At 43.4% G+C, this 18,318-nt stretch overlaps 1 protein-coding gene across 1 annotated transcript; it reads right to left on the bottom strand.

Moving 5' to 3' along the window:
- Positions 1-635: 635 nt before the first annotated feature.
- LOC139719231 (uncharacterized) lies at positions 636-17,892 on the bottom strand. Its single transcript, XM_071630661.1, has 3 exons — positions 13,389-17,892; positions 12,332-12,492; positions 636-800 (listed from the first exon to the last, which is right to left on the bottom strand). Exons 1-3 carry the CDS (start codon positions 17,890-17,892, stop codon positions 636-638), a joined length of 4,830 nt encoding a protein of 1,609 aa, XP_071486762.1.
- Positions 17,893-18,318: the final 426 nt, after the last annotated feature.

Here is an 18,318-nt window from a genome sequence, read left to right as displayed (position 1 = left end):
TGGTTGACTTTCGGCACATCCACCAGCTCACAGTTGCTGGGAATGGGGTATTTAGTGATCGTTTCATCTACCACTTTGGGCTCAAGCTGGTGGGTCAGAAGGTAGACTGTAGACTTAGCAATTTCTGGGTCAATGGGGGAACCAACTTCCTCAGCCACAGCAAATTTAGCTGCAATGTTTGGAACTTTTTCCACTACAGGAGGCCGGGGGAACTTCGCCTTCTTCAATATCAAATTTGTCATCCTGACAACTATCCCCTTGACCTGGTTGGATAATCACAGTGTTCATCCACATCTCGGCCCAGAAATGGTGCCGCATATTCATCATCATAATGGCAGTCAGTATCTGCCGAGTCTGAAGGGGAGTATTCAGAACGAGTCCTGATACTCTTTCCATTGCCACCGCCTTCACGGGCTGGTGTCTGCTTTGCCGACTGTGCCTAAACAAATTGAACAACCACGGCTAATTGGCCTTCAAGCTTGCCGAGTCTATCCTCCAAAGTTGAAACTTTAGAGGCCAGTTTGGCAGGTGGTTTCACTGTTTTGTTTGCACCGGTACTACCACTAGGGTTAGCACTGCTTGTAGTTGCAGTAGTACTATTACTAGTACCTGCCTTGCCGGCTCTAGTAGGCATTTTACTTTTGGCTGTCGCAGTTTTCTGCTTGCACTCTTGTGCGTGTTGTTCTCCGCGACCCCCGCCGGTGGCTGACGGGGACGCGACTGCTGTCAGCAGCGGTGGTGCGGCTGCGCCGCCCACGTTTGGAACGTTGGTCGAAGACATAAATTCCGTTGCTGTTCAGCTGAAGAATGATCGTAAAAACCAGAAAAAACCTGGCAAAACCTCCCGTTGAGGTAACTTTAGCTATTATGTCTATCCAACTCGAACGAAACTTGAATTTTCAAGTGCAATTCCGGCGAATTTTCTGATGCACAGAAATTCGCGTGTTAGCAAGATGGCGGCGACTAACGAATTGAGTGGCGCGCGCACTAGCGGGATCTCATATATGACGTAATCTCTCACGAAATTACGATATAAAATATCGGTTTGTGATAGGGTTTAATAGATAACATAAGGGTTAGAATTTCAGTTAGGGTCAGGATAAGGATTGGGGCGAGGGTTACGGTCTATGGTAAGTGTCTGTGGCTGCGTTTATCAACTTTCCCCTGTTTAAACGGCTTTCAAAAGCCGTTTCCAAAGCCCTTTAGAAATGGCTTCCAAAATACATGTAGTTGCGTTTATCAACTCTTCGCGAACACGATAACTGGCCTGTCATTGCACAGCTGCATTGCGCAATTCGACCCAAGGAGAAGAGGTAATATAAGGCGTGCAGTGTTCGTAACTGCAGTACAATACTACAAAGCCGTTTCAAAACAGCTTTGCGTTTATCAACTTCAAAGGTTTTTACAAACAGGTTTCTGAAAACCTGTTTAGGAAACCTGTTTGGAAAGCCACAAATTTGCGGCTTTCGAAAAGACTTTCCGAAAGGGCTTTCAAAACAGCTTTGCGTTTATCAACTCGTAGAAATTCCTTGAAAGCTGTTTGGAAAACCTGTTTCTGCCCGAGAAAAAGAGTTGATAAACGCATCCCAAGGGGTTATTGTCCAAGAACCATTTGGGGAAGTGCATGTTAGCCACAGAGGCTTACTTCGTTCCTTCGGGTGTTCGCGTTCGCGTCGGGTGGTCGCGTTACCCGACATTTCGTAGATTAGGTGCCCTAATATACGAAGGGTCGGGTAAGGAGGGGTAAAATAATCAAAATTTAATACAGATAATCCTTGACATAAGGCTGATCGTTTAACGCGACTATACGTAAAAAGTGTCATTCAAGTCACGAAGTATCGGGTGAATCAGGGACGGCGAAACCAGTGAATAAACCAAAGCAAAAGACATCAAATAGGCCACAAAATAGCACAAAAATGGCAATAACAAATATTAAAAAGAGTATAAAATATCCTCAGAGACATAATTTTATGGCTAAATAAAACAATTAGCATTACAGGATGGAGAATATGAATATCTAAACTTCCGATCAAAACAGCAAATCTATAAGCGTTAACCTGAAGAGTTTTATTGCAAAACGCACTAACTCCATTCTTATTAATTTGATTGATTGGTTGATTGATTGATTGATTGATTGATTCATTCATTCATTTATTGTCCACTCTGGAAATTCTTTGTACATCGGTTATCACAGCAAAATAAACATTAATTACATCACAGGTACACCACAGATATGTCACAGAATACGAATGAAACTAACTCATACTAACATACAATATACAGCATATGCAGGGCTCGCTCCACACTAACTTTTATTTTTTGGCGGCCCGATCGATTGAATTTTTATTTTTTGGTGGCTCGAAAGTAAAATCTGGTGGCCCGAAAAAAAAAATCAAGAAAAACTAAATCGGTCCTACTAAACATATAGAAAAAGAAATATTAAATATTACTGAAGTGATACAGGTACCCATGGCATGTCTGAAATAAATGAATAAAAAATTCAATCATCTTACCGTTATTCTGAGTTCTATAAGATTTAGCAAATGGGCTTATATATTATTGTAAAAGTTGATGCTTATATTAAGTGGTCAAAACTTACATTTGAAATGATAAAGTGGGAGCATTGCAGATATTGGTAAACATTCGACATTTTGTTTTGGCATTGTAAAGAGCCGAAAGTTACCGTTAATCATTTCAAATGTAAAAGCAAACAATTGAAATTTCATTTTAGCATCATACGGAGCTGAATGTTATCCTTATTCATTTCCGAACGTAAAAGCAAATACATGTATCCGCTTTTTATACCCCCGCCAAACGAAGTTTGAAGGGGGTATATAGGAATCAGCGGACGGTCGGGCGGTCGGGCGGTCGGGCGGGCGGTCGGGCGGTCGGTCGGGCGGTCGGTCGGGCGGTCGGTCGGGCGGTCGGTCCGTTGCAAATCTTGCGTCGCGAACTACTTCCTCAGTTTTCAACCGATTCCCATAAAACTTGGCACAGATGTGTGCCTTGGGTTGTAGATGTGCAAGACGTATTTTTTGACAGTACCCAAAAGTACGTTGCCATGGTAACGGCATATTATGGGCAAAAATGGGTACAAATCTTGCGTCGCGAACTCCTCCCACAGTTTTTGATCAATCTTTATGAAATTAGGTACAGATGTTCATCTGAATATGTTAATGTGCAAGACACATATTTCCGCAGTGGCAAAAAGTGCGTTGCCATGGTAACGGCATGTTATTGGTAAAATATAGGGCAAAATGCTTCATGGCAAAACTGCTTCATCAGTGTTCTTCCAATTCTCATGGAATTCATATTGAATGTTTGTCTTAGGATATAGATCAGCATGACACATTTCTTGACAGTGACTAAAAGTATGTTGCCATGGTAACAGCTCACATATTATGAGCCAAAATGATGGAAAATTTTGTGTTGCAAACTACTTCCTCAGTTTTTGCCCAATTTCCATGAAACTTGGTACAGATGTGTGCCTTTGGTTGTAGATGTGCAAGACGCATTTTTTGACAGTACCCGAAAGTACGTTGCCATGGTAACGGCATATCAATGGCAGAAGATCAAGGAAAGATCTTGCGGATTTAACTACTTCCTCAGTTTTTTGACCAAAGCTTATGAAATGTGGCACACACCTTGATCTTGGTGGGAAGATGTGGAAGACATATTTTTCGGACGTGTCGGAAGCTGCGTTGCCATGGTAACGGCATATAAATGGCAGAAGATCAAGGAAAGATCTTGCGGATTGAACTACTTCCTCTGTATTCGACTGAAGCTCATGAAATGTGGCACACACATTGGTCTTGGTGAAAAGATGTGCAAGACATATTTTTTGGACATGTCGGAAGCTGCGTTGCCATGGTAACGGCATATTAATGGTGGAAGATCAAGGAAAGATCTTGTGGATTGAACTACTTCCTCAGTTTTTGACAAAAGCTTATGAAATGTGGCACACACAATAGTCTTGGTGGGAAGATGTGCAAGACATATTTTTCGGACGTGTCGGAATCTGCGTTGCCATGGTAACGGCATTTAAATGGCAGAAGATCAAGGAAAGATCATTCCTTGGGTAAGACTGTCGTCACGGGGCGGGGGTATTAATCACCTTAAGTGATATTTCTAGTTATTTTAGCATCTAACTGAGCCGATTGATACTGTCGATTATTTCCAAATGTAAAAGCAAACATTTTTCATTTATTTTAGCATCGTCCGGAGCAGAATATTACCGTTATTCATTTCCAAATTTAAGAGCAAACATCCGACATTTATTTCATTATCGTAGGGAGCCGAATGTTATTGCTGTCCACTTCCGAAAGTGAAATGAATCATCTGACGATTATTTTAGCATCGTACAAAACCGAATGTTACTGTTTTTCATTTTTGAACGTCAAGGCAGACATCAGACATTTATTTTACCATCAAAAACCGCTGAATGTTACTTTTATTCATTTCGAAATGTAATAGCAAATATCCGACATATATTTTAACATCGTATGGAGAAGAATATTACCGCTATTCACTTCCGAATAAAACGTCAAAGCAAACATTCGACATTCATTTCAGCATCTTCCGGAGCCGAATGCTATCCTTGTTCATTTCCAAACGCAAAATCAAATATTTAACATTAATTTTAGCACCCTACGGAGCTGAATCTTACCGTTATTCATTTCCAAAAGTGTAAGCAAACATCCGACATTTATTTTAGTATCATAACGGAGTGGAATATTACCGTTATTCATTTCCAAAATTAAAAGCAAGCATCTGACATTTATTTTGGCATCTTACGGAGCCGATTGTTACCGCTGTCCATTTCCAAAAGTAAAAGGCAAACATCCGACTTTTTTTTCGGTGGCCCGATCGGGACACCAAAATCTTCATTTCTCAAATTTTGGTGGCCCGACGTGCTTTTTTGGTGGCCCAGGGCCACCGGGCCACCGGGCCGCCGTGAATGTCGAGCCCTGGTATATGTACCATAACACCATAATACATTAACCCGATCCACATTTACAACTAAACTATCAATATATATGACTTTTATACAAGGATTATTCAACGCATAAATATATTCATTCTTACTATCGTTTCCTGCATCATCATTTATGTTCACCAAACAGTATATCACCTACATATCCCAATGTATATGTTTTTTCCTAATTCACTCCAAAATTTCTCAATTTCATCATGTACACTAAACTTAGATTCACTTGCTTCAAACTTGTGAAAATAATCACTTAAAATCACCATGTACCCCAGATTCCATCATAATTCATTCAGAACAGATAAAAATCCCAAAAAAACATCGCGACGCAAACTTTGCGACGAACCGCCCGACCAACCACTACACAAATTCAGGACTATATACCCTCTTATACACTTTGGGTATGCGGAAATATAGTACAAAATAGGTACACATAATAGTTTCACATTTCACTACATTTCCATGATATAAGAATTTTGAGTTTGAAGATTGATATTATGATAGAGAGGTGATACTAGAGGCAAAACTTGTTTGAAGTTGGGTCAAAATGACGCAAACTATATAAGATGGTACATCTTTGAAAAATGTTTTTTTTTTCCAATTATCTCTATTACATCTATGGTTTGATGCTTAAATAATAAAAAAATATTTCAGGGCCATTAACGGCCGTATTTACTATTTTGATAATTAAGCATATTGCAGCCAAGAAACCCCCATTTCATCGTCTATTAGGTCCTATATGGAACAGTAAAACACGCAAAAACTTACAGACATGGTTGTCAGTGTACGCTTGCTATGGCAACCAGATACATGACATGGCTAGATTATGTTAAAATGTTTGCAACAAAATCACGTACACAGAATCTATGCTCATTCAATCCCAAAGTTTGCATTTTGCACAGTCTATAGGGTCGACAAGACATAAAATATACATGATAGAGCAGAAAACATGAACTGAGCCAATTAATCAGAGTTCTGTGAGTCTACTTTGACCAACCAAACAAACTAATGCAGTTTTGAATAATATTTAAGAAAGGGATTAAAAAGGTTTCACAATCTTATCAAATTTTGAAGGGATTCTTTCATGCACCGGTAACTAGATTCTGATCATATCTGCAAAGAATTCCATCTTTTCAGTCAAATAACACAAGTATTTGCAGTGATCTGAAAGAATGTCTCCATAAATGATACTATGTGGTTTTGTACAATTAACGACATTTATCCTGAAATAGGTCCCCACTCCATTCACCAATTTGTATTTCGTCATAGTGCAGCCGGTGACTGCTATCAACCTCCATAGACTTTGCACATGGTGAAGACACACGCACAGAGGGGACCGATATCACGATTCAGCCCAATAAAGTCCATTGAGGTGGTATGACATGGGCGTCACCGGGGGGGGGGGGGGGGGGGGGGTGCGCTGGGTGCGAACGCACCCCCTTCAGAACCTTAAAAAAAAAAAAACACGCTTCAGTCTGCGAGCGACCTCACGCTGGACGCTAGATAATTGTTCTTTTATTTTTCTTCTTATTTTTTTTAATTTTGCACCGGGGGAAAAAGACAAAAAACAAAACAATACAAAAACAAAACAAAAACAATCGCACCAAGGCTCGGGCAGTAATAATGCTATACATTCAGTGTTTACTATATATCTATCGACCGTACTGTATGCGTAAGGTATATTTCATTCATTGTGCAACGGATTATCAATTCAGAAAATGCAAAAGCTCCGTCGCATGGGAGGGAGATACCCCGCCCACATCCTCCTCCCCCGTTATAGGTCTCCAATCAGTGGCGTAACTGGGGGGGGGGGGGGGGGGAAGGGCACGTGCCCCCCCCCCCCAATTCCGCTGGTACCAAAAAAAAAATATCAAAATGGTAATTAAAGGATTAGTAATCTGCTTTTGAAATTGACATGAAAGGGTGAGCAAGAAAAGATTTCTTTTAACCGTAATTAAAGAGGCATAAATAGTGTGAAACATTGTTCAAAAAGCCCGGAGCCGACAAAAGATTGTGATTCAGCGTGATTCCTGGTTGGCATTCTGAATGATAAGGAGGATGGAGCAGTGTACTCAGAACATCCGAACGGCAAAGAGTCGCTACAATGTTGCGCAATGTGATGTAGAATGAACACCTCTGTACCTTACACTTCGTTATATCAAAGCTAGATCACTGAGTGTTGCTTTACATACTATAGTCTATATTAAAATGCCTTGCATTGCATATAATAAGACTTGACCTGGCCTATTTCCCAACTTTTCCATGTATAAAACACACGCACACAAACACAAACAATGAGGGGATGCTCTAAAGTGCAGATTTTGGACATCCTTCCCCCGCTTGGTCACTTCGACGCCCCCTCGCTGGTCATACCTCCCCCAATCATGAACATAAACCGACATCCTTGACTACCAGTGGCGCACCGCCCCCCCCCCCCTCCTCCTTAATTTCCAAAACGAAAAAACAAAGCTACAAACGGCAGTTTTTGGACTATAAAAAGTCAAAATTTTCACGCTCGCTCGCTCGGCTCGCTCGTATCTAATCGCTATATGCCATTCTCCTGATGTTGCTGCCAGTATTAAATTGCCAGTAGTTGCACCCGGTGCGCCCCCCCCCCTCCTTAATTTCCAAAGCTAAAAGGAATAGTTACAAACGGCAGTTTTTAGACTGTAAAAGGTCAAAATTTTCAAGCTCGCTCGCTCCGCTCGCTCGCATTTTAATCAATTCAATTCAAACTTTATTTCATTTTTCGAAAAGAACATAAACATTTCACTTTCTTTGGTAACATAGAATAAGGTTGCATACTCAAAACAAAGTAAATTGAGAAAACATAATTGTGGAACCTTGGGGTAACAAAAACGTTGTAAGGAAAATTGATTGACTGAAGTGATACAGACGATATAATCGTTATGCCATTCTCCTGATGATTGTCACATGGGTTAAACCAGAGTCGGATATAATCACACATGCCACTTACTGATCTAGTATCTCAACCAATCTGTAGTGTTTATTCGACCACAACAACCCTCAGGACTTCACAACTTCAAAATATCGTTAACGTATATCTCATCAACTGAGTTGCACATTCGTGTACACGAATTTTGATACTCAAATCCATACACAAGTACCTTAGGGGATATCTCAGGTTCCTGATATGAACCTGCCGTGATATCTTTACATCAATAACCACTCCGTCGCCCTTACTACTGTTACAACTGTTGCCCCTTACGAAAAAGTCCTGTGGTACTCCTGTGGTAATTACCACAGGACGGTACCACAGGACAGTACCACAGGAAAGTACCACAGGACAGTACCACAGGAATTGTCCTGTGGTATTTTGGGACATACCACAGGACAGTACCACAGGAATTCCTGTGGTATTTTGGGACGTACCACAGGAAAGTACCACAGGACCGGTACCACAGAACAGTACCACAGGAATTCATGTGGTATTTTGGGACGTACCACAGGAAATCCTGTGGTATTTTGGGACGTACCACAGGGCAGTACCACAGGACTAGTACCACAGAACAGTACCACAGGAACTGTCCTGTGGTATTTTGGGAAAGTACCACAGGACAGTACCACAGGTCGATCATTACCACACAGCATTACCACAGGGCAGTACCACACAGCATTTCGAAAAAAAAAATCTGGGAGAATTTTAGTCACATATCAAGGAATATTCCTGATAGGTGAGTGATGGATTTCATGGCCCTAGTTAATAACCTGTCCTACTCCTAACATATAACCTCAAACGAGAGTCTAATGGCCAAGTGCCAATCTAGTCCTATAATAGATCTATATAGTCATATTCTATTCCTAGGTACCCATCGACCGTATCAGTAGGTCCTACATATATATATGGCCGTCTATCCGTAAAGCATTAAGGCATGGTTACTAACTCGATTATACTTTATTATCAAGATATGAAATTACACTTTCATAACAATATCTATGATATTGGGAATAACATAACATAATTAGACAATCTTTCATACAGTTCAGAGTAAGTTCCATCATTAATACTTTGACTTTTTAAGTCATATATGTATTTTCTAAAATCTAGATTGCTTTTTATGAATATTCATGAGCTATGTAAAAATTTGTACCACAGGAGTACCACAGGAGTACCACAGGAGTACCACAGGAGTACCGTACCACAGAAGTCCTTATGAAATTTCTCATGCTTTACATCAGCACTTTCACTAAATAGGTAATACTGTAGGAGTATAGGACAGGATAAGTAGTGGCAAATCAATTGCTATAATTCACAGCATAACTCATCTATCAATTAATTGAGAAATATTAATATGTGCTTTTCTGTTTGTATTTTTGTAATGAATTTCAGTAGATTCTGCCTTACAATTTTCCTGTGTGGTACTCCTGTGTGGTACTGCTGTTTGATATTCTCCTGATGTGATAGTCCTCTGGTATAAAATGTTAAGAAAAAAAAAGAATATCCTGTAGCATTTTTCTGTGGTACTTACAAATTTAATTTGCTGTGTGGTACTTCTGTGTGGAATAGCACCATATTATGATTTTCCTGTGGGATTTAATTGGACAGTTCCTGTGGTACTCTCCTGTGGTATACATCGAAAATTACCACAGGAATTCCTGTCGTACTGTCCTGTGGTACGTCCCAAAATTCCACAGGAATTCCTGTCGTACTGTCCTGTGGTACGTCCCAAAATACCACAGGACAAGTCATGTGGTACTGTCCTGTGGTACTATCCTGTAGTACTCTCCTGTGGTACTGTCCTGTGGTACTGCCTGTGGTACTGTCCTGTGGTACATCCCAAAATACCACAGGACAAGTCGTGTGGTACACTCCTGTGGTACTATACTGTAGTACTGTCCTGTGGTACTTCCCTGTGGTACTGTTCTGTGGTACGTCCCAAAATACCACAGGACAATTCCTGTGGTACTGTCCTGTGGTATGTCCCAAAATACCACAGGACAAGTCGTGTGGTACTGTCCTGTGGTACTATCCTGTGGTACTTTCCTGTGGTACTGTCCTGTGGTACGTCCCAAAATACCACAGGACAAGTCGTGAGGTACTGTCCTGCGGTAATATCCTGTGGCACTGTCCTGTGGTACTATCCTGTAGTACTGTCCTGTGATACTTCCCTGTGGTACTGTTCTGTGGTACGTCCCAAAATACCACAGGACAATTCCTGTGGTACTGTCCTGTGGTATGTCCCAAAATACCACAGGACAAGTCGTGTGGTACTGTCCTGTGGTACTATCCTGTGGTACTTTCCTGTGGTACTGTCCTGTGGTACGTCCCAAAATACCACAGGACAAGTCGTGTGGTACTGTCCTGTGGTACTATCCTGTGGTACTTTCCTGTGGTACTGTCCTGTGGTACGTCCCAAAATACCACAGGACAATTCCTGTGGTACTGTCCTGTGGTATGTCCCAAAATACCACAGGACAAGTCATGTGGTACTGTCCTGTGGTACTATCCTGTGGTACTTTCCTGTGGTACTGCCCTGTGGTACTGTCCTGTGGTACGTCCCAAAATACCACAGGACAAGTCGTGTGGTACTGTCCTGTGGTACTGTCCTGTGGTATTGCCCTGTGGTACGTCCCAAAATACCACAGGACAAGTCGTGTGGTACTGTCCTGTGGTACTGTCCTGTGGTACTATCCTGTGGTACTTTCCTGTGGTACTGTCCTGTGGTACTGCTCTGTGGTACTGCCCTGTGGTACTGTCCTGTGGTACGTCCCAAAATACCACAGGACAAGTCGTGAGGTACTGTCCTGTGGTACTATCCTGTGGTACTGTCCTGTGGTATGTCCCAAAACACCACAGGACAATTCCTGTGGTACTGTCCTGTGGTACTGTCCTGTGGTACTTTCCTGTGGTACTGTCCTGTGGAACTGCCCTGTGGTACTGTCCTGTGGTACTGTCCTGTGGAACTGCCCTGTGGTACTGTCCTGTGGAACTGCCCTGTGGTACTGTCCTGTGGTTCTTCCAAAAATACCACAGGACAATTCATGCGGTACTGTCCTGTGGTACTATCCTGTGGTACTTTCCTGTTGTACTCTCCTGTGGTACGTCCCAAAATACCACAGGACAATTCATGCGGTACTGTCCTGTGGTACTGTCGTGTGGTATACGTCCCAAAATACCACAGGACAATTTGTGTGTATACTGTCTTGTGGTACTGTCCTGTGGTACTTTCCTGTGGTAATGTCCTGTGGTACTGCCCTGTGGTACATCCCAGAGTACCACACGAGCCTGTGACACAGTACCACACAGTTCCTGTGTTAACATATATTTGTGTGGTACATTGTGTGGTACCAGCCAGTACCACAGGGAGTACCACACGAGCCTGTAAAACAGTACCACACAGTTCCTGTGGTAACATTTATTTATGTGGTACATTCTGTGGTACTGACAAGTACTACAGGGAGTACCCTACAAGTCTGTGGTACAGTACCACACAGTTCCTGTGGTAACATTACAAGTGTGTGGTACATTGTGTGGTACCGACAAGTACCACAGGGAGTACCACAGGACTTTTTTGTTAGGGGCAGTACGTTGTTACACCACTTCTGCAACTCACCTTTCACTTAGGGCGAGTATGGGACCTGGCTAACTAACATAGGCTAGTATACTCATGTTTTACACGATTCGATAACACTTGTAACACTTCCTCAAAAAGGAGGGGGGTAGAAATTATAATTGTAACTATACACACGGCCGGTAATCGTTACTCCATTAACATCTATATACCACCCCCACGTATATGGTCCTAGTGGTACACATGAAGCGACTAAATATCCTCCTACTGATATATCATTAAGTGTTTAACTTCTAAGTTATCTATGTTATCGAACAACAAAAATATATATATATTCACTCAACCTTCTCCAAATGCTACGAAAAGAGCATCACAATGGAGCATCAAATGCTCGAGCTCACTATACACGGTTCCTCAAACAAACTTCCAGGTACATCACTCACAGTTCGCCATAGGAAGGCGTGCACGTGAAAGGGACATAAACTCAACAAGCTCTTGCTGAGCTAATAATCATTCGGGCTTCTTATCCCTTTATCTTGTCAGTCATGCACGCACACAAAAAAAAGAACACCTCACGGTCGCACCATATATGATGAAAAAATATATATTGTTGACGTGTATCATAGGCACTAATGAACATCTCACTCCTCTCCAAATTGCAACGTGATGAGCCAACTCAAATACAGTATAATCGGGCGTATAACATCACCAGTTAACTTGTTTGGCCACTGTTCCTAGTACTGTACATGAAATATCCAGTGTTCAATTGTCAGTGTACATCACCAATGTTGCTGGACGCGAAAAAGCATACAGAAGTGTCGACAGGCGGATTGAAGAGCGTAATTTTGCCAACGTTCAGCACATCCAGTGAACTGGTTTTCCACTGGCCGGTATCGTAGTTGACAGCAACCTTCACCGCATCTGGAATGGCATTGCCGACTTTGGGGCGAAGTCCCGAAACCCAGTTGCCATCTAAATTATCAAAGCAGTGTTACGAAACCTTACATACTACGGGCATCTGACTTTTTTGTACATAAATCTTGATGCTTAAATACTCAATTTCGTATAATAGCACGATGTAACATGTACTCTAAACAGTACACATCAATGTATCAGTCTTATTCATACCTAACTTCAATAATATCATGTTGTTATAACACTGTTTTCACCATCACGTTAGTGATATTCAATGTCACACGGCATACATGACAAATAATGCGTTTCATGTCACATCATTATTGTTCCTGTAGGCCTATATAAAAAAACAAAGAAATACACAAATAACCGAGAGTACTTACTGCTGATTGTATGGATAGTATTCTTCTCCGTGGAGAGGAAAAAGAACCCTGGCTTCAAGTGGTCCAGACTGGCTTAAAAGGATTAATAACTGGCGAGGTTCTGCTACGACTCCTCCTTCGACCACATCCCTGCTCAGTCTGTCACACACTTAAAATATTCTTACCCTATCATGTACAAAACTACACAATGTCCTACATAGAAACCATGGACGGCTCGCCCGCGGAATCTGGCACCTGTGGAAATTCCACCCTTTTGTCGCATCGCTTTTGTCTCATCGCATTCCCCACACAGCTTTCTGCAGTGGGTTATAAAAAAAACACACTCGTCATTTTGTTACAACACAAATCGCGCTTCATCACATTTCAACGCACTTATACTACACCAGCAATGGCAACTGTTCCTACTCTATTCACTGGTATATATTCTAATAAAATAGAAACAAAAAACCAAATACATTTCTCCTGTGACATTTTACTCCCCCTTCAAGAAATGTATTTACACTTCCACTTTTTGTTTTCTTTTCACTGACTACATGCGGCTCAGGAGATCTGCTCCGACATTGTCGGTACCCTTGATCGCCTCCATCTCAAACCTATATGGTTGTAGGGCAAGCGCCCATCGCATGATTCGTCCATTGATCACCTTTGCACTTTGCATGTACGTGAGAGGGTGATGATCAGTTTCTAGCACGAACTCCTTGCCGTAGAGATATGGTTCAAGTTTTCTAACGGCCCACACAATCGCTAGACATTCGCGCTCGATGGTCGAATAGTTTCTCTCCCTTGGTAGGAGTTTCCTGCTAATGTAGGCTACTGGGAACTTCGTATCCCCGTGGGCTTGGAGTAGGACCGCGCCCACACCGATCTCTGAGGCGTCTGTTCTCAACACAAACGGAAGGCTTAGGTCAGGCAGGTGGAGGATAGGTGCATTGTCAAGTTTGTTTTTGAGAGTGTTGAACGCAACCTCCTGAGGGACCCCCCATTCCAGTTTGTTTGGTTCCGCCTTTTTTGTTTTGTCTGTGAGGGGTGCCGCGATGGCTGCATAATTCGGGATGAACTTACGGTAGTAGTTCGTCATTCCCAACAAAGATCTGAGTTGTTTCTTGGTCTCTGGTCGACTTACCTTCATGATCGACTCCACCTTTCCTGGTCGAGGTGAGACCTGGCCGAGTCCAACCACGTGACCGAGGAACTCGACCTGAGAATGACCTACTGAACACTTACTTGGCCTTGCGGTGAGGTTCGCGTCCCTCAGCCTCTGGAACAGTAGGCCCAGGGTGTCGAGGTGCTGTTCCCATGTGTCCGAATGTACAAGGATGTCATCAATGTAGTTGACAACTCCCTTCAGTCCACTGAGAAGGGTTCTCATCAGCCGGCTGAAGGTGGCCGGCGCGTTCACTAGGCCGAACGGCATTACCTTAAAATGATACAAACCATCAGGTGTTATGAATGCTGTTAGCTCTTTAGATTTCTCAGACATTGGGACCTGCCAGTAACCTTTGCTAAGGTCGATTTTGGTGAAGAATTTGTCGGATGCTAGCCTAGTGAACAGCTCTTCTTGATCTGGTATTGGCTCTGAGTCGAACTTAGTCACCTTGTTAAGTCGTCGGAAATCCACACAGAAGCGGTTGCTTCCGTCTGGTTTTTTCACCAAAACAATAGGCGAGGCGGTCGGACTATTTGAACGTTCAATAACCCCTAGTGACAGCATTGTCCTCACCTCTTCTTGAACCGTCTCTCTTAGGGCATGGGGAATTGGATAGGGTTTTGATCTTGGGATCTCCTTTACGGTGAGTTCGATGCCATGTTCACCAAGGGAGGTATGGCCAGGAATATCAGTGAAAATATCCTCATACTTTCCCATGAGTTCACCTACCTGTGCTTGTTGACTCGGGGTCAGGTCGTTGTTTACGTCCACATCACCCAGTGATTCTTTGGCCTCCATTGGGTAGGGCTGGAGTAGGGATGAGTTTGACATCTCCGAAAGGAGGTTGGGGCTGGTCATCTCGTTGTCATCTGGTTCAAGAACCGCTGTGCACGCTACGTCAGCTGAGGGATCTGAAATGAGAAGGGAACTTTCTCTCTCGTTATACTTCTTGAGCAGGTTGATATGGAACACTTTTGACTTGCCCTTTACATCTATTCGATAGTCTGTGTCACTCACCTTGGCTGTTACCGCAAACGGACCCTTCCACTGGAGGAGCAACTTGTTCCTGTCCGTGGGGAGAAGAAGGAGGACTAAGTCCCCCACTTCCAGCTGTCTCTGTCGAGACTTTCTGTCGTAGTAGCGTTTATACCTAGATGCTGACCTTTGAAGTTGATCTCGGGCTGCATGACATGTCTCTTCGAGTCTGTTTCGCAGGTCGAACATGTATTGGCATGTTGTTTTGGTCTCACCTGTCTCTATGTTCCCCGTCCAGAGTTCTCGAAGGATGGTCATTGGGCCCCTCACCTTCCTACCATATAAGAGTTCAAAGGGAGAGAAGCCTAAGCTATCCTGAGGTGATTCTCTAATGGCAAAGAGGAGTGGCTCAACATATCTATCCCAGTCAACGGGTCGTTCTGAACACATACGCTTGAGCATCTGTTTCAGGGTTCCATTAAACCGCTCCACTAGGCCGTTTGCGGCGGGATGGTAGGGTGAAGTGGTAATTTGCCTTACAGACAGGAGATTACTTACCTGCTTCATTACCTCAGAGGTAAACTGCGAACCCTGATCTGTTAGCATCTCTTTAGGAATCCCTACTCTAGTGAAAACACTGACAAGGGCCTCAGCAACTCTTTCTGTTTCTATGCTAGGCAGTGGAATGGCCTCGGGGTATCGCGTCGCATAGTCAATGATGGTGAGTATATACCTATTCTTGCGCTCAGTCATCGGGTGTATTGGGCCCACGATATCGACAGCAATGCGCTCAAAGGGTACTTCAATGAGGGGCATTCTTCCTAGAGGGGCTTTTGGAACCCTACCCTTGTGAAGTGTGCGTTGACAAACATCGCATGACCTACAATATCGCGAAACATCTCCAGTAATTCCTGGCCAGAAGAAGTTCGAGAGTATTTTGTCTAGGGTCTTCTTTGCGCCTTGGTGTCCTCCAAGCAGGGTTTCATGAGCCGCTCTCATGACTTGGGCACGATAGGGCTTTGGGACTACGACTTGTGTGAAAAGAGTATCTGACTCGACTTCGGGTGAATGAAATTTTCTGTACAGGATGCCATTTTCATAGAAGAAAGATGATACTGCACAGTGGTCACTCACCTTTTCTATTTGTGATTTCCCTAATTCCCTGAGCTTTCGAAGACTGTCATCATCTGCTTGGGCTCGTTTCAACAATGCTGGTGTGACAGTTTCCTCGAGGGGTGCAGGTACCTTCAGCGGACGGAATGGCTTACCCAACTGTTTCTTCTGACCTCTAGTTTCCACGGCTCCAGCCGGGTTGATAGACAAGGTCCAGTTTTGGTCCGGATCGCCTGGTGCTCGTACACCTTCCAGATTGCCTAGGATCAAATCATACAATGGTGTCTTCATGCATAAAGCTTCGATACTGCCAGTGAAATATGGTGTGTCAACATTGATCATAGCTATAGGTAGCTTCCTTACTGTGCCATCTATCAGAACACACGTATTTTCCTCACCTGTCAGCTGAGACTTATCAACGAGATCCTCTCTTATCACTGCACTGCTGCACCCACTGTCCCGCAAAACTGTGGCTTGTTTACCTCCCACGGCACCAATCACCACCGGCATCTTTCTCACGACGTTTTCACTACACGCCGCACTCAACATGGGCAGTGAATGTCCACATGGCAATTGTACCCGGTCGCCACATGGGCCCATACAACATGCTTGCGGAGCGCTCGGTGGGAGTTTTACTACCATGCATGAAGCTTCTACTCTATTTGAGGAACTTACCTCTGGAGGGATGACGGCGTTACTTACAGTAGGGTCTCCGCTCATCATTCCCTGTAAGTTGTCGTTGGGGTTGAAGGGGGGTGAAGAGTAATACTCACCCGGAAAGGAGTTAGATTCTTCACGGGGCATCTCAGACCACATACCATGGGCGACCATCCCTGCGACATTCTTGGGATTTAATCTACAGTCCCTTGCATAATGTCCCGGTTTCTTACACACAAAACATGTTGGTGGGGATTGAGTGTTTCCTGGCTTTGGACAGTCTCTAGCGAGGTGACCTGGCCTACCACACAAAAAGCACTGTCGCTGGTTCTGCGTCTGAGGGGGAAACGGTGATCGCGCGTTAGCATTTGTCTTACCTGGAGCCCTCTTCGTCTCTCCAGGTAGCATTCTAGGAGCGTTAGCTCGCGGAGCAGGGGAAGGCTTGAAGGTACCGCCCCTCGCCTCCAGATACTGTTCAGCAATAGAAGTAGCTTCATCTAGCGTGCATGGCTGCCGTTCTTTCACAAATAAAGGTAGTTCTCGTGGGCAGCCTTCTACAAATTGTCCCCGAAGGAGTAGATCTTTCAGCCCATCAAACGTGAAGGCAGTCCCTGATAATTCAATCCATCTCTCTAAGTAACTTTCAAGGCGGGTAGCGTATTGATGCCCTGACTCACCATTTTCTGGTCTACAAGTGAGGAATTTTTGACGGAAAGACTCTGCGGTTAACTGGAATCGCTTTAATAGCGCGGCTTTGAGCACCTTATAGTTGTCTGCATCTGCCGCCGACAATCGTGCATACACTTCCAGCGCACTACCAGTTAACAACGCGCTCAGATTTATAGCCCACTCTTCTTGGGGCCACTCTTGGCTCCGCGCATACCTTTCATAGCGTTGTAAATATGCATCTAGATCGTCTTTCTCTGCGTAGAATGGTGGTAGCTTGGGGGTCCTAGCCTTCGGCCTGTTCACTTCCGGGGTGGAAGTGGATGCATTTGCATTTTCTTGAGTTTCTACAATTTTCAACCTTAACTCGGCAGTTGCCTTTTCAGCTCGTTTTATTTCTAATTGTTCTGCTCGCTCGTCTCTCGCTATGTCTTGTTGTTCTTTGACAAACGCTCTTAATTCAGATCCACTAAATCCTAATTTCTCACCAGTTTCCGCGAGCTTGGTTACATCCATTTTGATACTTTATTCGTTGTTTTGTCCTGGTTTTTTTTTTTTCAAAGTGAAGCCAAGTTACTGTTCCCCCTACTAGAAAGAAAAAAAAACGACTCTCGGGTTCTATATCACACCCATGCGACAGTAAATGGCATGCTACACTTTCTCCCGGACGTGCCCCCAGTAATTGTCACATGGGTTAAACCAGAGTCGGATATAATCACACATGCCACTTACTGATCTAGTATCTCAACCAATCTGTAGTGTTTATTCGACCACAACAACCCTCAGGACTTCACAACTTCAAAATATCGTTAACGTATATCTCATCAACTGAGTTGCACATTCGTGTACACGAATTTTGATACTCAAATCCATACACAAGTACCTTAGGGGATATCTCAGGTTCCTGATATGAACCTGCCGTGATATCTTTACATCAATAAC

The sequence above is a fragment of the Diadema antillarum genome, unplaced genomic scaffold (assembly GCF_040938485.1).
Source record: "Diadema antillarum isolate AM-2024a unplaced genomic scaffold, OU_Dant_1.0 scf00000107, whole genome shotgun sequence".
Lineage (NCBI taxonomy): Eukaryota > Metazoa > Echinodermata > Echinoidea > Diadematoida > Diadematidae > Diadema > Diadema antillarum.
This window is presented reverse-complemented; position numbering and strand designations above follow the sequence as displayed.